The sequence below is a fragment of the Anolis sagrei genome, chromosome 2 (genome assembly GCF_037176765.1).
Source record: "Anolis sagrei isolate rAnoSag1 chromosome 2, rAnoSag1.mat, whole genome shotgun sequence".
Lineage (NCBI taxonomy): Eukaryota > Metazoa > Chordata > Lepidosauria > Squamata > Dactyloidae > Anolis > Anolis sagrei.
In genome coordinates, this window is record NC_090022.1 from 86514415 (window position 1) to 86536004 (window position 21590).

Here is a 21590-nt window from a genome sequence, read left to right on the forward strand (position 1 = left end):
CCTGACCAGCACCGCCTTCCACCTGGAAACTGATACCCTCACTGTGGAAGAACAATACAGATCAAGAATAGGGCTCTACAGTCACCTGTGTATCCACTGCCAAGACCCTACACTTGGAAGGCCATCATACTCGGACAACAAGTCATCACCTAAGTAAGTAAGATTGTGCTTTTCCTGCATGGCAGGGGGTTGGACTAGATGGCCAATGTAGTCTCTTCCAACTCTATTATTCTATTATTCTATTATCTCTTCACAGGTGTAAACATCTTTAACATATATTGCTACCCGTCCCCTCTCCTATTTGGTTTATTTCTCTGAAATAACTTATACCACTCCATTACTACATTCCAGTTATAGGACTCATTCCTCTAGGTTTCAGTGATGCCTATTACATAACTGTTTTGTTGTGCTGAGTTCCAGTTCATCTTGTTTATTTCCCATGCTGTGTGCATTCTCTCACTGTTTCTCCTTAGATGGTGATGCTTCAGTATCCATGAAACTGATGGTTTAGGCAAGAAACATGAGGTGCCTAAGACCTGAATGAGTTACCACCAAGAACCTTATGTAGTAGCTCTAAAAGGTTCCTAACAGTGCATTGCATGGGGAGAAATAGCCCATCTATATAAAAATGCTCTGTTTGTTTTGAGTGACATCATAACTCAAAATCCACTGGACAACTCACACCAAATTTGGCCACAAGACACCTGCTAACCCAAGGAGTGACCACCACTAAAAAAAAAGATTTTGTCATTTGGGAGTTGTAGTTGCTGGGATTCATAGTTAGCCTACAATCAAAGAATATTCTGAACTCCACCAACAATGGAATTGAACCAAACTTGGCACATAAGACCCATGACCCACAGAAAACACTGGGAGGGTTTGGTGGGCACTGACCTTGAGTTTTGAAGTTGTGGTTCATCTGCATCTAGAGAGCACTGTGGACTCAAACAATGATGGATCTAGACTAGGGGTCCCCAAACTAAAGCCCACAGGCCAGATGTGGCCCTCCAAGGCCCTTGACCTGGCCCCCACCCCAACTTTAGACTGAGGGTCACCCTATGTCTGAAACGACTTGAAGGCATGCAACAACAATAATAATCCTATTTAACTTGACTATCTCACCAGCCAAAAGCAGACACACACCTCCTATTGAAATACTGGGAAGTTTATGTTGGTCAAGATTGTTCTCCATTTTAAATATTGTATTGTTCTTTCATGTTTCTTTGACACTACAAATAGAACACATGCAGTATGCCTGGGAATTTGTTCTTGTTTTTTCAAACTATAGTCCCGTCCCGTCATCCCGTCTCCCCCCCCCCCCCCAAACTGTCTGAGGGAATGTGAACTGGCCCTCTGCCTAAAACATTTGAGGACCTCTGATCTAGACCAAACTTTGCACAAATATTCCATATGTCCAAATAGGAACACAAATGGGGTTTGGGGGAAATAGACCTTGACATTTGGGAGTTGTAGTTGCTGGGATTTATAGTTCACCTACAATCAAAGAGCATTCTGAACCCCACCAATTATAGAATTGGGCCAAACTTTCCACACAGAAACCCCCATGACCAAAAGAAAATGCTGAGTTTTTTGGTGGTCTTCGGCGACCCTTCTGCCACCCCCTCGTGACCCCCCAGGGGTCCCAACCTCCTTCACCTGAGCAAGAAAACACAAAGCTCTTCTGACAAAGAGCCATCCAGCTATAGATATAGATAGATTCACAAACACTCGCACCCACATATACTGTGTATAAGACAGATCAAGTATCATAGATTTGAAACGGTCCCCTTAAAAAGGACAATTATATGTTGCATGCTTCAGAGTAGGCAAACCAGACAATCTCTACAACAACACTGACAAAGAAACAAGAAAGACCATTTACCCACAAGCATAAAGAAATTACATATATTAGAAACCAACACTTTCTCATTACTTTATTTTCCAGATCACCAGACCGGGCCATAGCAAGGCGTGGCAGGGGATGGCTAGTTTGTTATATATGTCAATTCACCACTCTACTCAGAGAAGGAGATGATTCTTTTTTTGATAAGAGTTCAGTTACAGTACTTAATTGGACCCATGGATATGTTGATCTAGATTTTTAGGGTCAGTCTTGACTGAAATTTCTAGATTTTTACACAGGTGTATACCGCAACTTATTTTCTGTCCTCCTTTGTACTTATTTTCTATCACTCCTTGAATAACTAAAAGGTCCTTACTTCTTCTTTTTTTTAAGTAGAAGAGCTAAGGTGAGATGAATGTTTTAAAAAACATGCTGATTCATTTTATCCTGCCGAGTAGGTCAGAAATGCTGCACTTCAGGTAATGGTAGCTAGTGGGAGCAAAGCTTTTTAAAATACATTGTCATGAGAAAGAAAAATGTGAAGGGTCCAGAATTGATATTACTCTTGTAATGACAGTTGGACAAACCATAATATTTTCAAAGTCAATCTGTATGTAACAAAAAACAAAAGTTAATCAGTTTTTGTTAAATGGTATAATGCCTCATTAGTATGCCAAGGAAAACTTCTTGAAGCTCTTTTCTTGAATGTGGAAGAACACAACAGAAACTTTCTGAATGAAAATTTAAAGTTCTGTGTAGATGTTTCTGTGATGGGATGTTGTGCCATGGTAGAAAATAGCAATAGGTTCCTTCCATTCAGATTGATAAGCAAGGCTTAATTTAGTTAATAATTTGTCCTATCAATAGATCTTAAATTAGTCATGACCAACTTAAGCCCTGCTGATTTCAGTGAATCTAGCGGAAGTATAAACTAAGATCACAAAGCTAATTGGCCAAGACAACCAAAAGGCAGCTGACTTGACACTAGACCACGTGAAGCTTTACTGAATTCAAATCACTCCCCAGTACCATCTTGAAAATACTGGAATTTATTCTGAACTACCCAGGCCTAAATTTGCTCTTACACCATAGCTGTGTCCCTGATTTGAGAGGAATTGGTATATGCCCTGATTTAGCTCTCTCACCCTGCCCTGTCTTTACCTCGCCATTTGGCTATTCTGCCAACAAGTTGTAGCCAACAGAGAAGTTTTGTTAGCATTTTTGTCAGCAGATATTTAAGATGAGAAAGAAGAAGAGGATTGGCAGAAGAGGCTTGTGTGTTATCCTTAACTCTACAGTTAGTATACGTTTTAAATTAAGACTGTACTATATAACTGGAAACAGCCTAGAAACTGTGTAATCAGATATCATGCCTGCTCATTAATGTTTTACCCTTAAAAGGACATTTGGCTTTTCTAGTAGCCAGAGAATTATTTCACCAATCTGTTTTATTTCACCAACTGTTACTTTTTTCTCCCCCAGTTGTAGATCGTTTAGGCTGTGATCAACGAACACGGTTTCAAGTTCCCCCAAACACCAAACAGTGGATTGCTCTTCTGCAGCGAGGAAATTGCACCTTTAAACAAAAAATAATGCGAGCAGCTTTACAGAATGCTTCAGCTGTGGTAATTTACAACAATGTATCAGGAGAGGAGCCTGTCACTATGACTCATCAAGGTACAATTTAAGATGGCAGATTCTTTCCATTCTCCTCTGTTTTTCATTCTTATGTCCTATATGGTATATGACTATTTAAAAGTATTTTTGAACTATTGCCAGTTTTCAAATATGAAAATATGTGACTTGTCTTCAGAAGGTGGGCCCAAATATTTAATAGTAAATAATAAATAGCAATGTTATGCTTATCTAGCATAGACTTTTATTTTGTCGTTTTTGTGATAAAATGCTGAACAGAGTTGTAGATGAGCAGTCTCCACTAACTGTATGGCTATAGGCCATAGACACAGTATGGTCCTCGACTATTAAATGAATATATGTTGTTACCAGGTATGCTCTCAAAGCACAAGTATGTATTCATGAACAGTCTGTGAAGCATCTTGTGAACCTAGCAGTAGGGTATCTTAGGCAAATTGGGGCCAATAACCTACATCCACTCAAAACTATCCAAAAGGAGAAGTTTATTTAACACACAAGAACCAAAACAAACACAGTAATTGCATTTGGGAATAGTGGATTCTTATCTTAGCAAATGACAAATATTACATACAAAATAAAAATAGTAAAGCACAGTTTTTTAAAGATGGGCAGCTATTAACTCAGACAAACTAACTTGTGAGGCTGAGAAGATTTGGAGCAGTCTGAAGTTCAGGCATTGCTAAAAGAGGAACAGACAGGCAGATCAAAAGTAGTGGGGATATAATACTTTCTATAACAGCCCCTACCAAAGATAAACTTAAGTGATGGCAAAAGTTACTTCTTAACTCCTGTACCTTTGCAGAGAAAAAATGTAGAACATTGTCCCCTTGCTCAGAGCAGTACAAAGAAGAGGAGCATTAGCTAACCAAACTAGAGCCAGGACTTCAATGATTTCAACTTGAAAAGAGAAACTTCCAGACTTTCATAGTGATTCCACAAGAGGCCTAGAGAAGCAAGGAGGCACTTTCTCCTTGGGAAGCTGTGTTTTTAATCAAGTAGAATGTTCACCCATACATTTGTAGTAAAAGATAGAGACCCTTCCTCTAAGATGATCAGTCTTTGGAATTTTGAGTGTTTATAAAGCATTTGGGGAAAGAAAATAGTCTTTATGCTTTGTCAAGCTTGCATATTTTGCAGTGTTTTAGTGTCTCACTATATTGCATCATTTGCTGCTTCATATCTGACTGGAAGATTATTATTATTATTATTATTATTATTATTATTATTAAATAAGAAAGACATACAGGATTAGCCTTGTCCCAAAGGTGACCTCCCCTGTTAGTTCCATTTTCAGTACATAATGCTGTATATTGTACATAATGCTAAAAGTAAATAATCTTAACAATGTCATAATAGGAGAGAAAGCACAAAGCCTGGGGATATACGTGTAAATCCAAGAATATAATTCATATTCTTGACACACTTCAAGTGGTGTCACATTATTTCAGTGTAGGTGCTGGCTGCAGGATTTGGCTAGAGAAGCCTCTACTTACCAGCTTCTCTTTGTTCTGAGGCAGACAGTTTGGAGATGCCATCTAGACATACATATTTACATGCATATAAACACATATGCCTGGTCAGAGATGTTGAACAAAGACTGACAGCTCACAACAATAAATACACCTAACAGGGGCAGAATTTGCTAATGTAGGAGAAAAGGGGCAGACATTTGGAGCAGGACCAAATCTTCTGCAAAAAAAATACATAGGAATCTATAGAAAATGTTTTATTACATTCCTATAGCAGAGCCTTTTTTTTCTCCAAGGTTTCCCAATTTTGATAGTTGTCAGTTTCTGAGAAAGATTACAGAGGAAAATCCCCACATGATTAGGGTTGGAAATCTTGTTCAGGCATGTTTCATATGAACCTTGTTTCTATTTGCCTGAAACTAATTTTTCACTTGCACTGCATCCAAAACAGAATTAGTGCAATTTAACCCAAACATGTTGCCTACAAACAAAAGTGAAGTTCTGACACCCTCAGTGTAGACAGACTGTAGCAACATGAAAATAAACTACAGCCTCGTAGCCAAAGGTATATTAAGTTAATATTTCAATTTTATAAACTTTTGACGTTCCCAGCAGTGTGCATATATTCTCTTTATTGTTGTTTTCCCATTTTCCTTTTCCTATTCTGCTACTCATCTTTTTCAGTTCCATGCTCTTAGAATCTCATTTGCCCATTTTAAGTAGAGCCCTGTTTATTCATTCTGGTTGTTCATGTAGTCCCACAGGGGCTAGGCAGGTACCCAATGGAAGCCCAAACAGCACTGAAATGTACTGTCTTTGAAACCTAGAGGGCACTTACAGTCTCGGGACCAATAGCTATTAGACCTGCTATAACTTTAAAACATTGCATTCCAGTGCCTTTTTGGTTTTTCTAACAATATCTGAGCAATTAGCGCTCTATAATAACATGAGTAGTTTTATCACCATTAAAGGGTGCACTATATAGATGGGTCTCTTAATAATGTTCAGGTAGACTTTCTCCCACTACTGGTATCTTTTTTCGCCTGTATACATAAAGAGTGTTCCCTTAATGTTCATTGTTTACTAGTTGGGAACATGGGTCACTTTCAGTTCAGCTACTTTGAGAAATAACTTTATGGCTAGATAGACTTTATCTTCTTAAAGTCTTAAAATCAAACTTTTGCTTCAGGGAGATCTTCAGGTTCCGTCTGGTCAATAAAATTCCTTGCTTCAGCTTAGGACATGTTAAGAAAAATGGTGGAATGGATATCCAGACTAGTCTTGAAATATGACCCAGACTATGTGATTTTAATTGTTGTTTTAATGTTATCTTTTAATTGGATGGTTTTAATGTTTTCTTTATCCATTGATATATGTATACATGTGGCATTGAATTGTTGCCTTTGTAAGGCTGCCTTGAATCCCTGTTGGGGTTGAGAAAGGCAGGATACAAGTTTGGCAAATAAATAAATAAATTCTTATGCACTCATGTGTATTACATGTAATCTCATATTCTAGTTCCCCCTTTCTCTGGTGAGTATCCCAATCCCCTGTCTTGCTTCTCTCCCATTTATATCTTGCCAGGGATTTGAGTGATGCTTATTTGACAGAACACCTGTGCAATTGCAGATTTGTTGCAATCTACCCAATTCCCAATACTGTAGTTTGATCATAGCAATTATGTATTAATAATGCCCTTAGAACTACAGATTCAACTTTTATGTTGTAGCAAAACTTGGTGTGGGAAGATGGTTTAGCACATACTTGCACATGTTCTATAAGCAAGACTGGTTAAATAGCTTTGTGGTTTTATGTAGCACCAGATAGCTTCATAAGATTTGTGAGAATTGTTGAAAAAAGAGATCTGTGATTTTGTGTGATGCTTGCACTTCTTAAAAAAAACTTTGGTGCTTCCCACCTCAGTTGTATCAGAGCTTGAAAGAAGATTCATTTCCTCAGATGTTATTTGTCCAGTCTAAATCCATTCCTCCATCTATGCCCTCCATTACAGAAGTAACGTGTTTCAGAGAAAAAGCCCAATCAGGAAAAGGGGCTCTTAACCTCTAGCTTTTCATTTGTTTGTTTCATCAGTCTAGTTTATATATTACTACTGTAGTTAAGCAACTGGGAATCAGAATCATTCCAGCATGACATATAGCTCAGTCGTCATTCAATACACATTTGAAAGACTGCAACTAGAAAAATTGTTTTTTTTAAAAAAATACGCACGTTAATTCAGATGTCAATTAATTTGTTTCATCTGCTTTTTTTGTAGGAACTGGTGACATAGTCACTGTCATGATCACCGAGTTGAAGGTTAAGGAGATCCTAAATTACTTAGAAAAAAATATGTCTGTCCTAATTGCAATAGCAGTTGGAACCCGCTCTCAAAACAAAAACTTTAGTCGTAGCTCACTTGTCTTCGTATCAATATCATTTATAGTTTTGATGATAATTTCTTCAGCGTGGCTAATCTTTTACTTCATTCAGAAGATAAGATATACAAGTGCCCGTGATCGAAACCAGGTAAGTGAATCTGTCTTCCTGGTTGATTGTGGTTATACATTTTTATACATTTTTATTTTTGTGATTGTTATGAACTGTAGTAAGCTACCTTGAACATAGCTCGAACATTGGGAAAGACATTTTTTTAGTTCTACAAGTGTTAAAGTTGAAATAATGTCAGCAATTGTGAAAAGAAAAGAACTTGGTAAAATTGTATTTCTCTCCTGTAGAAATCTTTGTCATTGCAACAATATATTACTAGCTAATATGTTAATGACGTGGTGATAATAATGGGGCTGATCATTAACAAAATTAACAAAAAGCTAATATTTTCCCTCTTTTAATAGTTTTTGATATGACAAAAGAATACCAACCATTACTGCCAACATATTCACACCTCTTTCATGTTACTCCTCCCCATTCTCAGCAGTTAACATATGTATACAGTGCACAATAATTGCAGCTAGATTTGACTCTACTGCATGTAATTTAACTATACATAATAACTGACAGGACAAATGGTCAAGAGATAAAACATAGGAAAGGGGTGAAAATAGGGAAAGTGATGTTTTGATGTTTCCTTGCAGATCTTGGTTATCAATTTCAAATATGTGAACAGCACATTTTGGATTATTTATTTATTTATTTTTGCTGTCCTCTTGCCTCTTAAATGCTACATTGTTTTTTACTGTTTGTTCTAAAATATTTTCTTTTCATTACTTTATGTGATGCAGAGGGTAGGATTTCCAACACTGTAAGAGAATGTGTTTGATCACTATGGTTGTTCATAGAAATCCAGTGTCCCATTGGACTCTGAAATATTTCAGCAGTGTCTGTGGGTGGTGTTGTTTTTAGATTGGTCACAGACCTGTGTGCCAAGAATGATGGATTCAATAAATAAGCTTAGGAATAAAAGGATAAAAGATAAATTGGGGCAAACTGGGTTGTTTGTGGGAGAAATAACTGATAGGAAGAATTCCAGTCCACATATTGTAGTCCTGCCCAATTATCACTCCCTTGCGATACAAGGTAACGAAACATGTCAACTTCGTACTAGATAAAATCTATGTGACTCACCAGCATCTATTTTATCTGTAACATAAGAAATCAGCAATTTGAGTTGGGTATCTTTGTGTACAATGCAGGTTGCCCTTCCTTTGTTTCTCTGCATGTCTTCACAGAAAAACAACATTTTGTGGGTGATGAGCCAGGAGAAGCACAGGACAAGTTGTTCGCAATTTTCACAAGGCCTAAGGGCTTTTCTCGGGATCTGTAGATTAGATCTTTTAGGCTGGTTATCAATTTCCACAGCTATTTAAAATGTGAAATGATTCAACTATATCTCTTCCATCTGCTGGTATTGAGGGGCTAAATGTTGATGGATTATTTTCTCAAAATAACATAGAATGATTTTTAAGATTCTCTTAATATGCATCCTTATATGATGGGGGAGGATGACCTTATCTGTGTCAAACGAAAGTCCTACTTTAGGGAAAGTATCATGCTGGTTGCGAAAAGTATTAGACAGGTTGCGAAAGAATATACTGTACATCAGAGTCATAGAATGTACAGGCAGTTCCTGAGTTACAAACATTCAACTTATAAATGACTCATACTTAAGAACGGAAGCGAGACAACAGGAAATGAGGGAAATATACCGCTAGAACGGGAAATTCACTTCTCACATAATGAATACAATCCCATGCCATAGTGTTTGTAGCATTACAGTTGTCGTTCTTGTACCAGATTGATCAATTTCACCTTAAATATATATCCTACATCAACAATGAAGAGGAAGCTAGATGAGTGTCTAGCACAAGCATCCTCAAACTGCAGCTTGCCCCGCTGTTTTGGCCTCCAACTCCCAGAATCCCTAACCATTGAAGAAGCTAGCTATGGTTTCTGGGAGTTGAAGGCCAAAATAGCTGGAAGGCTGCAGTCTGAGGATGCCCGGTCTAATGAGAAAAAAGTCCCATACAACCCTAGATTATTCGATTTCCATAGGTGAGTCTTTCCTAAAATTTCAGCTGCTTATTAGGACTTGGAAAAGTTAGATTTTCCTATTTCAACTTCCAGAGCCCACAGCCAACATGAGAGGGTCAGGAAATGGCATCCCAAAATTAACATTTCCAAGTTCTATGTTTAAATATGTTTATTTAAAGTTTTTCTAAGCTTCTGAAATTCTATTCATCTTTCTCTGGTTATGATCCTTAAATTTAAAGCTCATACCATTCCATCTTGTATGAAACACCTGTGAAGATTGTTTGTCTTTACATATAATAATTAATTTGGGGTTTTTTTTTTCAAAAATGCATGTTACGAGAGTCTGAAGGAATTTTTATGATGTTGTACTGTCCAAGGTTCCAATGAATAGTTTATCTCTTGGCATTTCATTCATACTGCCAAAGCTTAAAATTGTGGCAGCGCAATGTTGGAATAAGAAATAACATTAAGTAAATATCATACGTTCTGATCCCATTATAAGAAGTCCAGTTGGTTTTCCAGTTTTTATCAACTATATAAAAGGGCTCAGTCTGTCTAGTTGATTCTGGAACTTGCCCACAACGACAGTTATTTCCAATTGTGTTTATATGTTCCGTTATTACCACTTCTTCTTTCTCCTCCTTGATATTACTTTTATCATTATGACCACTACTTTTTCTATTGCTATCACTACTAATATTGTATCATTACTGCAGATAGTGCTTTAGAAAGTGGAATTCTTGCTTCAACAACTTTACACTCTGAAATTTAACATGTGGTTAAAAATACCAGAATCAAAGGATAGTAGAGGCACAGAGGAAGAAAAAGACAAGGAAAGCTCTCTAGTGAAATGCTTGATCCCAGTGTGCTAATCTTACAGTGTTGTGTGGAATTCAATTCTTTAACTCGTTAAGAATAAATATCATAATTAGTTGTCATAGGATAAAGAATCAAGGACTTTAAATAGCTTGAAAGTACAGTAATGAATTAAAATAATACATTAATTGTTCGTTCTCTCTTTTCTCACAACAACTATGCTTTCACTAAATGAAGGCTTCATTTTTTTGTTTAACTCCCAAAATGGGCAAGCAATTTATCATAATTTAAAAAAATTAAGCTAAAACATTAATTTACACAAGTATTAAAAGAATTAAATAATATTTTAAAGAAGAGGATTAAAATGATTAAAAACATGAAAACATTATTACCAAAAAAAAATATTGAAAGTAAAGTGCACACTCAATTTCTTGTTGTCTGCCTTCAAATGATTTAAACTTATGGTGATTCTAAGAGGGATTTTGTGTTTGCCTTACTCTGAGGCTGAGGTGCCCAAAACCACCAGTGGGTATCCTTGACTAAACCCTGGTATTCTGAGTCATATTCCAGTGCTCAAACCACTACATTACGCTGGCTCACACACACACCATTTTAATTATGGAACACACACACACACTGTTGTTGTTAACTTCGATCAAGTTGGCTTTGACTTATGGCATCCTCATGAATAAGAGACCTCCAAGTAACATCAAAATAATAATAATAATCATAATCATAATCATAATAATAATCATAATACTTCTTATAACCCACCTCCATCTCCCTGAAGGGACTCAGGGTGATTTATATGGGGACCAAGCCCAACATAGAGAATTCAAAGTTACAAAATTAAAAAAACAAATAACAAATAAACAAAATAATTAAAACAATTAAAACCAAAAGATTAGAAACATAATAAAATATATCAATCAACATCACAACCAGTAAATGGAAAAAGTGGGCATGTTCAAATTCTACAGGGAAGGGCAAGGCTTGTGCAAAAATGCAGAACAATAGGGCCAGGGCTGGAAGTAAAGTGCTAGGAAATCCAGAACAATAAATAACTTAGGGCTGGGCAGGCATATCCTAGCTCAGGTCTGACAGCCTAATTCTTGTAGCTTACTTGATTGAATTTATCCATCTGGAATCCACCCTGTCCCTTTTTCTACTGCTTTTTATCTTACCAAGCATTATTGTCTATTATGGTGAACCATGTTTTCTCATGATAGACTAACATATGACGGTCTCAGTTTAATTATCTTGGGTTCTTGAGAGAGTTGAGATTTGATTTGCTCTAGGACCTATCTATTTGTCTTTTTTTTTTTTTTAGCAGTCCATGGTATTTGTAGATCTCTTCTCCAGCACCATATTTCAGTGATTTGATTTTTGTCTTGTCTGCTTTCTTCACTGTCCAGCTTTCATAATCATACATAGAAATTGGGGAAATGATGGTTAAGTAATATATCTTGACATGTCAGGAACTTGTCTAGTTCCTTAATATCTGCCCTTTCAACTACTAGTCAACTCCTAGCAGCCCTGAGCCCCCCTCGGGGTAAGATAGGCAGGGTAGAAATAAAGTAAAGTAAATAATAGTCTTCTTCTGATTACATGGCTGCAGTCTCCATTCTGATTAATGACTGTGCCAAGGTATAGAAAATCTTGGAACTATTTTAGTGTCTTCATTGTCTGCTTCACAATTACGTAATGCTCTGAGTGTAGCTTCCACTTTGCTTTCTAAATCTGGTGGTTGTGTTCATATGGTTTTTCCTTGAATGAATCTATCATCCTTTCATCTCTTTTATATTGTTCTTCAGTGTATTGCTACAATTGACTTATTATTTCTGTTGGTCACGTAATGTGTTCCCCTGCTGGTCATAGAGCACCCCCTTTCTTGGTTTAAATTTCCAGTTAATTTTTAATATCTTGTGGAAAAGATCGCTTGTTCTTCCTTTCACTTTCTTTTTCTCTGTATTGATTATTATAGTAATTCTTGGCCTTGTGCACAAATCGCTGAACATTAATTTGTTTCAATATTAATGGGTTTTTTTACTATTTACTTGTGTATTATTATTATTATTATTAACTTTATTTGTACCCCGCTAGCATCTCCCGAAGGACTCGATGCGGCTTACACAGGCCGAAGCCTCAAAACACAATACAATAAAAAAACGTAACACAACAATAAACAAAGCAAATCAAAACAATTAAGCAAAACGACAACAATGGCAATACATCAAGACATTATTTAAAACTGGCTCGGCCGGTGCAATGGGGTACAGGGTTAAAAGTGCTGAAATGGTAGGAGGAACGTAGGATAAAAGTGCGGTGTGCAGCGACATTAGTTGTGCTAAAGTGCTACTATGGCTTGGGATGGGGGTTCCTATTCTGAGAAGGCACAGCGGAACAGCCAAGTTTTTAAATTCCTTCTGAAAACTGCTAAGGTAGGGGCCTGTCGGAGATCTTTTGGAAGGGCGTTCCAAAGTCGGGGGGGCGCCACAGAGAAAGCCCTGTCCAGTGTCCCCACCAAGCGCGCTTGCGACGTGGATGGGATCACGAGCAGGGCCTCCCCAGATGATCGAAGTGAGCGTGTGGGCTCGTAGATGGAGATGCGGTCGCGCAGGTAGGGTGGTCCCAAACCGTGTAGTGGCACTAAAATGGTTAATAGAGGGAAATGAATATCATGTAGCAATGGCAGCCTAAACTCTCATGTCATCTTAAGGCAGAATCACTCCTGGTCCTGCCTCCTGAGCTTGATCCCCCCTCCCAGTTGCTTTCTTGTTTTACTCTCACCACGCAAATACCTTTCTTTTATGCTTTGATGCTCTGCATCTGTTCTGTTCCACCTGCCTGTCCATACACATACTTGGCCACACAGAGTGGCTGGTACTACTTTACAGAACAACAACTTGGCCTGAAATGTTTGGTTCTAAAGAATATGCTAGACATTACAGAAGGGTTGTCGCTGGAGAGTGTCTATATCATGTCAAAGGATATCCCTTCCAAAATCTATGGCTTCAAAAACCCATCAGGAGATGTATTTCAGCACATAGTGCTGCCTTACAAAGTATACATTTCAACAAGAAATTGAGGCCTCATGCATGGGACAAAGGGAGGCAAACAAAAAGGAGGCAGAAGCACTTCTGCTATTTCAGGTAGTAGGTGCAGTGTCATAATCCCATTATGCTCATTTTCTTCTCATGTCCACCACTTAGTGCCACGTTATATTTCTTTAATAGGTAATGCATAATGTATTGAATATTATAGCAAAATAATATAATTGCTACTGACATTAACATCAAGAAATTAATATATTGAACTGCACAATTAATAGTATTTTTTTCCTAAAGTCATATTCCAAATTCTGAGTTTGTGCTATAACTTACTTATATAGCCAGATTCCAGTTGCTTTCATTGCTTGTGACATGTTGATGACCTATAAGGCTAGATTCTAGCTGCTTCCGTTACTTGTAACATGTTGATGGCTATACTCCTTTTATAAATCTAGAGGTTTGGAATGCCAGTCTCCTGTAGAATCTTAATGTGTGTACAGCATTCAGAGGATCACTTCACATACTTCCCCTAGTCAACATCAACAGTATACGTATAAGGTGAACAAACATTCTGGTTGCAGTCATGCTTTGGGGCCAAAATTACAGTTTTTTACGTGACCATAGATAAGCTGATAGTCATTCTGCAGAGAGAGGAAAGTACCAGCATTGCCTCAGAAGGGTTAAAATACAGTACATATTTTGACTTGTGGATAAATCATCTAGGTTTTTGTGTCAATTTTTTTGATAAAATTTCAAAACTTACATATGAATGTATTCAGGGCTTACTGAATGATTGTAGAATCAAGTGTCTTTATTAACATCTTTTTTCTATCATCTGTAACATGTAACACGAAGCCTACAAATGTAGAGTGGAGATTTGCATGTCCGGAGGACAAACATTTTGTTTTGAGGAACATACCAGCATAATATGTCCAGTGAAAGAATGAGGTCTTACAAATTTTTCATTTTCAGTGCAGCGAGCCTTGAGTCTTTCTAGCTTCAGGTTTCTCTAGCTTTTATATTAAGTGAAATTAACTGGTAACTGTTTGTAAATGCATGAGCATGTGAAAGCACACTTACGTGCATTATTGTTGACCTTTCAGATGTTGATTCAAGCATTTTTCCTTCAGATATTTTTCCTTTAAATTTTTTACAAGAATGTCTTTAAGAAATAATTATTATCCTTGTGATTTCAGAATGTGGAATTTATGCAGTCAATTCTTTGCTTTTTTATGGCTCCATTTACATGAGTAGGATGTTTACTGTGTCATAGATTTTGATGCATCTTTTGCGGGTCTCACTCCCACATTGTTTCTCGGACTTGACATAATGGCTTTATGTAGACTAGGTTTTGCAGAATGTGTTGGAAAATCAGTATTCGTTGCTTCAGATTTACATAGAGGAAACTGAGCACATTGGAATGTCTATTTGTCAAGGTGTAGCTATCACGTGCTTAACACAAGTCCTCTTTTTTTAGTAAGAGATATATTTGAAGTAGCAGTGCATAGAGAGCAATTTTGTTACCTTATCTAGTTTTCTACATAAATATTTCGAGTAAATGATCTTGAAGAGCTGGCTTCTGAAAAGGCAATTCTAGTTTTTCTGTGCTGTAAAAAATGAAGTAGATTTTTCCAGTTTTCTTGAGATGTGTTTCTCAGTTACAGTTACAGGGAAGGGGGAACATCAACTTACTTATAATGACTATATACTATCCAGATAGGCAGCATGATATAATGGTTTGAGTGTTGGACTTTGGAGGTCAGTGTCCAAATCCAAATCAGCCAGGGAAATCTACTGTGTAACCTTGGGCAGGGTTCCTCAGCCTCAGAGGAAGACAAAAACAACTTCCCTCTAAACAAATCTTGCAAAAAAAAACAAAACAGCCTCACGATATGTTTACCCAAGGACCTCCATAAGTTGGAAATATCTTGAGGCACACAACAGCAATGCACTGTGCATCTATGGACTGGGTTTTTTTAAGGCTTAGAGCCCATTCTTGGATCATTGTCTTCTATGTTGTGACTTGTGTATTCATCCTATTTTGTATATTTCTTATTTCTCTGTGGGTAAAAATCTTAAGATCATTTTTCTTCCAAATTTCATAAAGGTCAAGAGAAATCTGATAAAAATTTTATATGATTTAAAAAGCACATCCTATTAAAGTTTCATAAAGAGGTAACAACAGCTAGAGCCCAGATTGAAAAGTTTAGCTATTATAAAGTTTCATGAAGAGGCAGCAGCAGTTAATGATAGAATAACTGTTCACTTTCTTTGTGTTGACTTCACACAGTTTGGAAGCAAACTACAATTATTACTTCTTAACATTGAAAATTATCAGAATATCACCCTTTCATATATGCATTTGAACAGTCACAGGCCTTCTAGAACTAAAGGAAGAAAATGTAGAAATAGATACCAAATATGTATTGTGCAAAATAGATTCTTAGTTGGTTCCTTGAATGACCAACATTATTGAACCTATCGGTCATCTATATATATATATAATACAAAGTACATTAATGTACATGTAAGTATGTTTACATGGATGGATGGGTGGTTGTTTGATCCACAAGGGTTCCTATGTGGCTTGATGGATCTCGGCCAAACTTGGTAAGCATAGCCATCAATTTAAATACTGAAGTTATTTTAACTTTATCCTGTCTTTTTACCAAAACTGGGATTCAAGGCAGTTCTGTGCACCCACAACAGTTTTTGTTACAGCACTATTATGGAATCAAATAGCCAACTTGATCTTAAATCTTTATAAGCAGAAATATATAGGTGGGATGGTACCATGTTGGTCTTTTTGGCTTTCTCAGTGGATTTTGATACCATCAGCTATGGTAACTTTTTGAATAAGTTGGTGATATGCATATGGGCCAGTGTCTGGATGTGGTGGTGAAGGGGATGAAGGCCATTAAATTCACACAAGAGGGTTCTTTATGGGTGAGAGGTTGAGTAGGTCACCCACTCTATTCGTCGTGTGTACTTTTCTCTATACACAAGAAAAAATGCAAGTGAAGGCACAGTTCACATTACTATTCACAAAGACACAGTGAGACCTGTAATACCAAACTATAAAACAAAGGCGACAAGATCTGAGGCTAGATTTGAGGAGAGGTGCCAGTATGTAAAATGAAATTATTTCTTTAATAATATTCAAAACTAAACAACCACAGACCACAAGTTAAAATAATGTTAAAAGGCGTAATATACTGAATCATACAAAAAATTATTTCAAAAGAGGATTATACTTGTGGGAAGATGAATTTTGAGAGGAGATTGGAATTTTGTAGTACCTGAACATCTCAATGAGAGAATGAAAATTGTGACATAAGCTTTCTTAGTCTAAGTTTCCTTGAAGTAGTCTGCAGAATCTACCAGCTTGGTCCCTTCTGTTGGTGGCTAGGGTGCTAGGAAGTTCTTCCTCATGTTCAGATGGAATCTCCTCTCTTGTAGTTTGAAGATCTTCTTGCAGTGCAAGGCACTCTCAGAATTTTCCTCCAGCACCACAGTTCAAAGGCATCTATCTTCTTTCGCTCAGCCTTCCTTATGGTCAGCAACATTGTACTGCAAGATTTTTCTGCAATCTTGCCCAGGTTTATCCATTTTCCACATCGTTTTTGTTGTCAGACAATTTCAGTCATAACATTCAGTAAACTAGAATTTTCATCAGACAATTAACCCTCGCTCTAATATTAACCCTTTTGTCGTCTCAAATGTTTTGTCCATCTATCCCAGTATTTTCTACTATGACTGACTGTTGCACTTTAAAATCTTTGAAAGAGGACTTTGTGATCACCTACTACCTCATAGTTTTAACTTGATATGCCAAGGATTAAATTTTGGACAGGCTATGTGCAAGGAAATGATTTACTACTGGTGGTAGTATAATTACATCTTAGTCTTTATTTGGTTATAGAACCTAGCTAAAACGATGAAAAGGAATGAGGCCATTTTAAAACAATATTATTTTAATTAAGTATACTTAAGAAATCACATTTTGAACTCAAAAATGTTTCAAAACGAACAAGTCACCAAAAGAAGTCAGTCTTACAGAACTATTATAGTGTTAATCTGTGAAATGTTTTGTCAGAGTACATACACTGCCCCGAAACAGGGCTTCATCGAAATCATTTTCTGTAACATGTCCTTCAAAACCAATCTGTGTTGATAAATGTGGACTCATACACCACATTTTCTTAAGGAAATCAATGTATAGCACTTGATGTGTTTGTATGCTGGAGTCTTGTTTCTTCATATATATATTTCATATAGGTTGACTTACTTGTTTGGGGCTGTGAAATATTTAAATTAAGAATTTTCTTTTTAAGAAGCATTGCAGAATGGCACATAAATACTAGGATAAATTAATTCAAAATCAAATGTCTTCTTACATATTCCTGTCAAATCTTAGAAAATTAAGAAAAGATTAATGTAAGCACCCCTTTTCAAACTTCTGGTTTCCACAGTTTACAGAAAAGCTACAAAATGATCAAGACAGACGCAAGAAAATATCATTGTTAGGATAGACTCTTCAAAGTAATTCTTCAAAGGACATAATTATAGTTACTTAAATGCATGGTGTTTTTTTGTTTTTAACCAACTTGCCTTGCCTGATTGCCATTGCAAAAGATAGCCCTTCTCTTGTCAGGTTTCCTAGTTAGTGAAGCAAAGAAATGTGACATTTCCTCTGTAAAAGTGACTTACCATAGAAATGGTTTTCATTAGCTGGCAGACAGTCATTCTTAATTGTCTTGGAAGATGTGACTAAGATGGAATTAGCACTGTAAGCAAATATTCTTGCTTGTTACCAAAATGGATTCCCATAAAGAAATGAACTTGATGTTTATTGCCAAAGAATTTCACAAATGCCCTCAGCTACCAGCATATTATTCATAGTTTCCAGGGAATGTTTATGAAATATACTGGAGTAGTTGAATTAATACAGCACATAATATGTTGTAAAGGGAAATTTAAGAGGGAAATGTTCTTGTCCAGTATCTAATCTCAATATTTTTCTTATATAGCGCCGTCTTGGAGATGCTGCCAAGAAAGCTGTTGGTAAACTGACAACGAGGACTGTGAAGAAAGGTGATAAGGTATAGTCATATGATCAAAATGTTAGTTGTTTCTTTTATTTCACAGTAAATTTTATTAATTACACCTGGATATATCCCCCTAATTCTAGGGTTTTTTTCCATTTTCAATCATTATTTTTCAGGTTTTTCAAACATGCTTTTTGTTGTCCCACTTTGCTGCTGACTGTCTCCCCATCGCAGCTTTGGAAACCATATTATATTATTATGGCTCATGTCTACATTATCTTTCTAAACCTTGTTATTTTTCCAGTCTTTGCTTATTGTCTTCCTTTTTTCCAATGCTTATCTGTGATGTTGGGATAAACTTATTTTTTCTTTAGTTGGCATACCAAATTCTTCAATTGTTCCTTTGCCATACTATATGTATAAGCTTTAAATCAGTGGTTCCCAGCCTTTTGCCCAGCATTGCCCTATTGCCCTATTATTTGTATTTTTCTCTAGAGACATATTAAAGTTCATTTGAGCTTTCAAGCATTTTTCTTTCTCAGTTTATTCCAAATTATTTTATGTTCTAAGTACAGGTACACCTCAGTTAATGACATAGATGTGTTTCTGGGCTTTACTACTTTAAAAGAAATGCTGCTACCTGGGGGCAATAATAATACCACAGAAAAGAAGCTAATATGTTTCTGCAAATTTTTAATTCAAAACTAATATTATGTATATTAGAAATGAAACAACTAGGTCAGATAAGCCTTGCATATATAAACAAAAATATATTGAATATTCTAGAGAGCCCTGTTCTTTCAACACTTTCTTATGATTCAATTTTGGTGATGAAGCATATACATCTATGTATTGTCAAAGGCTTTCATTGCTGGAATCACTGGGTTGTTGTAAGTTTTTCGGGTTGTATGGCCATGTTCCAGAAGCATTCTCTCCTGACGTTTTGCCTGCATCTATATCAAGCAGCCTCAGAAGTTGTGAGGTCTGTTGGAAACTAGGAAAATGGGGTGAGAGAAAGAGCCCTTGTCTGTTTTAGGTAGGTGTGAATGTTTCAGTTGGATACCTTGATTAGCATTTGACGGCCTGATAGTTTTTAGGTGTGCCCTGTTACTGCCTGGGGGAAATCTTTGTTGAAAGGTGATTAGCTGTCCCTGATTGTTTCTTGTCTGGAGATCCTTCTTTATTTACTGTTATGATTTAAGGGTTTTTTAATACTGGTAGCCAGATTTTGTTCATTTTCATGGTTTCTTCCTTTCTGTTGGAATTGTCTACATACTTGTGGATTTCAGTGGCTTCTCTGTGTAGTCTGACATGGTAGTTGTTAGAGTGGTCCAGGATTTCTGAGTTCTCCGATAATGTGCTGTGTCCAGGTTGGTTCATCAGGTGCTCTGCTATGGCTGACTTCTCTGGTTGAATTAGTCTGCAGTGCCTTTCATTTTCCTTGATTCGTGTTTGGGCGATGCGGCGTTTGGTGGTCCCTATGTAGACTTGCCCACAGCTGCATGGTATATGGTAGCCTCCTGCAGAGGTGAGAGGATCTCGCTTGTCCTGTGCTGAACATAGCAATCTGTGGATTTTCTTAGTGGGTCTGTAGATAGTTTGTAGGTTGTCCTCATCAGCTTCCCTATGCAGTCAGTGGTTCCCTTGATGTATGGCAAGAACACTTTTCTCTGGGTGGATCTTTGTATTTACTCTTGTGGCTTGTTGATGGTCTTACAGCTCTTCTGATGTCCATGGTAGAGTATCCATTGGCCTGTAACGCCTAGTTTAGGTGGTTCAGTTAATCTTGGAGGAGGTGGAGTTCGCAGATTCTTTTTTGAAAGGTCTGCCAGGGCTTTAATAATATACATCTATGTTTTTTCAACATTCCAGAATGGCTGATGAGGCAAATTAATCTTCTTTCCCCTTTTCTTTCTGTTTGTATGCAATTATACTTATCTGCAGCATGATCACCAAGAAAATAATCCCACTCTTTTCCCAACTCAAGTTTTATTGCATTGTTTACTGCAGGCATGCTGCTGCAATCCACTCCTCAGAGTCTTTATCCAGCCCTCCTTCACCATCATCTGAATGCCATTGACAGAAAAGAGATTTAATTTACAGAGATATCCTGTAATTGATTACAAGACTCTTTCCCATTAAGAAAGTCACCTAGATACATACATTTAGAGCAGTATTAATACTAATGTGGTATAAACAACAAGAACTGGGAAGCCCAAGCACTCAAGCATTGTAATTGGAGGTCAGCCAAGTCCAACAGTGCTATGGATTTTGAAGAGGTACAAATACAGGACAAAAGTAAGAAATGTGTCAAGAAGGCACCTCAAGGAAATCCTTGTTGTGACTGCCTTCCATCTGGCAATATATGTCCACAAGGTGAAAGACTGTGTGAATCCAGAATAGGACTTCACAATCACTTACAGATCCACCACCAAGATTCTACCTCTGAAAGACAATCATACTTGTCCACAAGTGATTGCCCATAATGAATACTGACAATGAAGTTGCCACCTTCCTCATGACACTGATCCAAGATTGAATTATTTGGAGGATGCAATTCACACAGCAGGGGATGCACATGTAGTTGACAGGCATATGGGAATAAATCTGTCACTCATCAATGTTAACCATCAGGGTTCTCTGTGTGAAATACTGGTTGTCCATTTCCAGCAGTGAAGTTGCTAATTTTGTCTTCTGGTGCTTTTTGAAGTCTGTGCCTGTACTTTATTATATATGGAGGAAATGTATATGATTTGTTTGTCTTCAGAAAAAAAATAGGCTTTGCATATACTCCAAAATACTGAAACACTTATAAAAATATAATGATATTGAAAATCTGTGATACAGAGACTGTGCAGTTATTGTTCAGTTGGACTGTAACTACATAGGAATGCTAAAGAACCGATATTATCACCTAGGAATGGTAGCTCATCAAATATAGCAAGCGCTATGCTTTGAAAGCCAGAGGAAAAACAAATGTTTGTCCTAGGTTTCTACGCAGTCCAGCATATGGATTCTATATGTGTGTTGTGAGAAGTTTAGAGCTTGTTTTGAGACTTGTTCCCTGCCCTCAAGTGTGCTGTACTCCCAGTCTTTTTCTTCTTTTCCCTTTTTGGTGGCAGCAGGAGTTGCCTTTCAAATGCAAAGCTTTCCAGTTTTGTGAGAACAGCTTTGCTTTACTACTAAACAATAGGCTTCTGCAATTCGGCTAAAAGGCATG

At 37.0% G+C, this 21590-nt stretch overlaps 1 protein-coding gene across 2 annotated transcripts in view; it reads left to right on the forward strand.

Annotated features, from left to right (window-relative positions):
• The window catches only part of RNF130 (ring finger protein 130), a 73721-nt gene that overhangs the window by 18479 nt on the left and 33652 nt on the right, over positions 1–21590 (forward strand). For both annotated transcript variants that reach the window (XM_060765415.2, XM_060765414.2), the window contains exons 2-4: positions 3326–3520; positions 7244–7494; positions 18353–18424. In XM_060765415.2, the coding sequence (XP_060621398.1) occupies positions 3326–3520; positions 7244–7494; positions 18353–18424 (518 nt within the window). The remainder of the gene's footprint in view (positions 1–3325; positions 3521–7243; positions 7495–18352; positions 18425–21590) is intronic.